The sequence below is a fragment of the Merops nubicus genome, unplaced genomic scaffold (genome assembly GCF_000691845.1).
Source record: "Merops nubicus isolate BGI_N331 unplaced genomic scaffold, ASM69184v1 scaffold18170, whole genome shotgun sequence".
Taxonomy (NCBI): domain Eukaryota; kingdom Metazoa; phylum Chordata; class Aves; order Coraciiformes; family Meropidae; genus Merops; species Merops nubicus.
The window spans coordinates 2,884-8,195 of NW_008583725.1; the positions used below are offsets into that span (position 1 = coordinate 2,884).

The window sequence follows — 5,312 nt, forward strand, 5'->3', positions numbered from 1 at the left end:
AATTCTAGATAACAACCACAGAATCCATAGTTAGACTTCTATTTTAGCTACTTCCACTTGGACTTCTCTAATAAAACTATCACGCAGTCTCATATCTGCAAAGGAACTCAACCATCAGCTATTATCATAAGAAATAAGAAGGAACGGTTATTTAAAAGCCTTTAAATTAACAGATAATTTCCTATCTTAGCTTCTCTGTGAGGCAGGATTCCCGGCTGGTGTGCTTGGTCCTTGCACCTGCCTGGACTCACTCAGGCTCTGACCTGGGGAAGCAGAGTGGCACGTACCATGGCCCATCAATGCTCAGGATCTGGGACTGTAAATCCCTGACAGTCCTGGATCCATCCCTCAGCAGCTCCATACATGGTCGTGGCTTCAAACCTCCTGAACCGTGTCAGGAGCCTGTGCATTGAGATCCATGGGAGATATAAGTATTGTGAGTCAGCCTCAAATCTTCTTATTCAGCCTTAATGAGCCACGGTAACTTGTGGGGTGTCAGAGGCAGCTCCTGCACACCCAATCTGTCCTATTTCTGGGATTTATTGATTATTCATCTCCTTTGTCTACTGCTGTTTTGAACCCCAGGCCTGCGACCGAGACCAGCAGTGCGGAGGAGGGATGTGCTGTGCGGTCAGCCTCTGGATCCGCAGCCTGCGGATGTGCACGCCGATGGGAAATTTGGGAGAGGAGTGCCATCCTTTGAGTCACCGAGTGAGTACGTCACCGGGGGGGCTGTGGGGCCCGAGCTGGCAGGGCAGAAGAACACAGGACTATACCGTGCTGTGCGTCACGTTGCATAAAAGCTCTACGTGATGCTGTGCGTTACAGCACCCAGCTATTTGCAGCTGTGTGGAGAGGGAGCTGAAGGTACCTGCGTAAGGAAACACATTACTGTCAGCTTTATGCTGAAGAGAATCCGAGGATGAAAGCACTACACGCTTCCCAGATTGGTTTCTTATTAGTTTGGTGTTGCTGTTTTGCTTCGTTTGATGATCCGAAACAGCCTTAGTAGTCCCCAGGCCCAGCCCTGCCAATGCCTGTGCCTGTGAGCGGGAGCGTAGCGAATGCCACCGACCTCAGTGAGCTGGACAAGATCCCATGACAAGCCTAAAAATGTCACCAGCCAGTGTTGGGACACCGGGTGCATCACTGCAGCACGGTCCCTGGCATCAAACAGCCACGTCCTGTTGTGCTCTGGAGGCTGAGAGCCACTGGTGCCTTCAAAAGCCATGGAGAAGGTGTTGACACACACTTGCACTTAAGAAAACTCACTGCAGGCTCTCTTTGCTTCTATTAGTTTCAAATATATATGGATGTGTACATATGCATAAATTTTTGCTCCTATTAATTTCAAATGTATATGTATTTACACATATACATACAGATATATACCACTAGTTACATATTAGTACTTTATTATATGATACACTGCACTATTAATATAATTATATTAAGAAGTAAATTTATTTAAGACTATATAATTATGTATATTATGTGTACTGTGAAAAGGCTGTTTATTTATAAATAATACCAAAGGCTGAGAGAGACACCAGAGAGCTTGAGAACCTGGTGGTCTTCAGAGCTGTCCTCAGGGAAGAGTATGGTCCAAGAGTCACCACATGAAAAATACCAAGGCAATAAATTTAGATCATAAATGTGCAGCTAGTTAGCTGCCTCTCTCACAGTCTTATCCAATGCCTGGCTTCTCAGCTCAGTATCTATGGTTTGTTTTCTCAGTTTTAGGGAGTTCAAGGCACTGCTCTATTACAATTAATTTTTAAAACCTTCTACTGTGATATTTGGAATCAAATTCTCATTTTTACCACATAATGCAGCAGGTTTTTCTTGTAAGACTTCCTTATATTTAATAGGTGTTTCAAGATAAGGGAGACTGTCTTCTAGGTTTCTTGGGGGTTTTTATGAGCTTATTGCTATTGGGCAATAATTTATACTGTCTGGCATATTTTAAGCTAATTGCCTGCATAATTACAATCAGAGAAGATGCCTGTCCACCCCAGACTCACAGTCATAGGCACTGATATTTATAAGCTGTGTGAGGTCAATTTTAGATTTAGATTGCTCACCCTACTGCTCTTCATGACAAACACAAAGTGAGCTGATTTACTGTAGTATGTGAAATTAGTTTTTTTTAAGGATGGAGAGTTTGCTCAGGGATTCCATGCCCCTAAATCCTTGTGTGGACAGAAGCTGGGAGACCAATTGCCATGAGCACCAAAACCTTTCATTTGCCTGCAGGTCAGGTACAAAGCAGGCCACGGTGCCACCACGCTGGGGACCTCCAGAGCAGCTTGGAGGAGATGACTGGCAGTTGGAATTCCACCTTCTTGGCAACTAGATGGCATTGGCTGGATGCCATTAACCATCTCAGTTGGCACTGCAGGCAGGGTTGGCAGGCAGGGCTGGGCAGGTGAGGTTGAGCAGGTCAGCAGACAGAGCTGGCAGCTCGGAGGTGGCTCAGTAAAACCTGGTGCTGGGCACATGGGCTCTGCCTGCACAGGCAGAAGCTGCTCACCCCAGCAGAGAGCCCATCCTGCAGAGCTGTCACCCGCTGCCTGTCCCCGCCCGGCTGCGTTATTAAGCCACATCTTCAGCGTGGGAGTCCCCTGAAAGGAATGTTTCCTTGCAGCAAATGTAACATTTTGCATAAATCGCTTGAGCTGTCGGAGGGCTGAGAGGTAGCTCTGAGTCAGCCTCACCAGCGTGAGGAGCTCACATTTTAGGTTTTAATGCAGTGCTGTGCGTGGGCACCCGAGAGGTGTGATTCCTACAGGGAGTCCCCGGCACCCGTGGTTGGTGGCTGCTCTGCTCGTGCTGGGGCACAGGGGCCATGGTGAAAGGCACGGGGAAGCCCACAGCATCCCTTGTGCTGGGACAGCTCTTCAGATGGTGCTGGCCAAGGGGCTGGTGCTGGCCCAGGGCACCACGGGTGATGTGAGCCCCCCGCTCACCCGCTGCACCTTGTGAGGTGTCATTGGGATCTGGCAGGTCATAGAATCATAGGATGCTTTGGGTTGGAAGGGACCTTTAAAGCCCGTCCACTCCAACCCCCCTGCACTGCACAGGGACATCTGCAACCAGGGCAGGTTGCTCAGAGCCCTGGCCAACCTCACCTGGAATGGTTCCAGGGATGGGGCATCAACCACTTATCTGGGCAACCTGGGCCAGTGTTCCACCACCCTCAGTGTAAAAAAAATGCTTCCTTCTCTCTAGTCTAAATCTCCCCTCTTTTACTTTAAAGCCATCACCCCTTGCCCTGCTGCAAGAGGCCACACTGAAAAGGTTGTCTGGATCAGGTGCTTGGTGTGGTGCACAGGGAAAGCAGAGGACTGATGGAGCTGTTAGGGAGCAGCAGTGCACAATTAAACGTTTAACACAGCCCGTGTGTGTGCTCCCTGCACACAGCGTGGGGTGAAACGAGCAACCTCTGCCCTGGGCTGAAAAGGGTCCTGCTCCAAGGGAGATGGGGCAAGATGACCCCCAGAGATCCCCCCCAGGCTGAATCACCAGGATCCTGCAGTCCCTGGGTCCTGTGGCTGACAGGCTGGCACAGGAGCCAGGGCGAGCAGAAGCCCCTGCAGAGTAAACACCACAAAACGTGATGCTGAAGGCCACTGCAGTTTCAGCACAGGCTCCTTTCTGAGATGGGAACAAATGGAGACCATGTCACAGACGCAGATTTACACAACAACACGGACTCCTGTTGTTTTGCTCTTGACTGGGAAATGCAGCAGCCTTGGCTTGGCCGCCTGCTCTGCAGCCCGGTGCCGCAGCTCGTGGGGATCTCTTGGATGGTGGGAGGTGTGTACATCCCCGGGTCCCCCTCACCCAGCCTTGCTCCCCGTCCCTGACGCCTGTGCTCTGTCCCCAGGTGCCCTTCCCGGGGCGGCGGACGCACCACACGTGCCCGTGCCTGCCCGGCCTGGCCTGCCTGCGGACCGCGCCCGGCAGATTCAGGTGTCTACTGGACTTCAGGAAAGAAGACGTCTTTTTTTAGCAGGAGCTAGAAAAAAGCCATTTGATGTTGGTTTGTTTTTTTCTTGTTATTGTGACGAACAAGGTACTTGCCAGGGGAAACCCCTTCCCATCCTTTCCTGCCTCACCAGCGCCGAAGCGGAAGAGGAGATGCTGTGCTGTAGGGGCCAAGGTTTCCAGGAGGGACTCGTAGGGGCAGATGTTCTCCTTTTGGGGCAAGCCAAATGACATCTGCTGAAGCAATGCTGCTTTCTGATGGTAGGAGCTTAACGATTTCTGAACCATCTCGTGGTCTTCATGGTTCCAGCTTAACCCCAGAATGAAAACATCCGAGATTATTGTCACTTTTGGAAAATTTTGGCCATGTCTTTACACTTTGAAATGCCTGAATCAAACTGAGAGTTGAATAATTGTGTAATGTGAAGCATAGGATGGTTGCCAAAAAAAAAAAAGTTATTAGCATTACATTTCGTATCTTTATTAATATCTGTATTTGTAAATTAGGTGCATCTCTAGGGTAAAAATTTAACTAATAGACGTAGTTTTGACACTGGCAGGTGGAACCAAAGCACTTCGATATTCAAAGCATCACAAGATTTTGTTATTTTAGTATTCTGAGATGAGAAGTTGTTGTTGCTTGAGTTGGTGTAAAACTACCTGATCATCTCAAACTATGTATTAAGATGTAGTTTATATTAAAAAAGGAACCCTGAAGTTTATTGTAATGGGCTGCCTGACTTCTTGTATATGTATCAAATTTGCTGTGTAAAAATTCTGTATCAGAATAATGGCAGTATATGATTGATTTATTTTAATATTATAACATTATTTTGTCATTGTGGTTTTCCATCTTTATTCAGTGTAATCTGTTCTCACATACTCATCTCACCCAAGCAAGCACAGCTCCTTATGTATAGCTTAGCAAAAGATGATATGCCCCTGGCTGCTTTTAGGGAAACTCAGCAGTTTACAAGGCCTCACATCCTCAACCAAGCTGCAGTCTTAGACGATGGAGAAAGCCTGGCGTAGCTAATATGTGAGGTTTTTCTTGGCACATGCCTCAAAGGATCAGCTTTAGCCCAGCAAATATAAAATTGGTGGGTTTTCTATGAAGTACTGTACAACTTCGTATTTACTTGTCAGTCCCTGGAGCTGGAATTCCAATAGTCTGTGTGAGTTTCACACGTTTCTCGGTCTCAGACATGCAAACATGTGCTGGAACTGGAAAAGTGAAGTCATTCATCTTTCAACAATCAGTGCTTTACTGCTGATGATGACGGGAGGGCAGGTTGAGGGAAGTTAGCACACTTGTACTAAGG

The 5,312-nt window shown here is 47.9% G+C and overlaps 1 protein-coding gene across 1 annotated transcript; it reads left to right on the plus strand.

Annotated features, from left to right (window-relative positions):
- Positions 1-585: 585 nt before the first annotated feature.
- LOC103774635 (AVIToxin-VAR1-like) lies at positions 586-4,015 on the plus strand (the record flags this gene model as incomplete). The annotated part of the gene is made up of 2 exons (XM_008942052.1): positions 586-711; positions 3,890-4,015. Coding segments are annotated over 2 exons (252 nt in total), but the record flags the coding sequence as incomplete, so codon positions are not given.
- Positions 4,016-5,312: the final 1,297 nt, after the last annotated feature.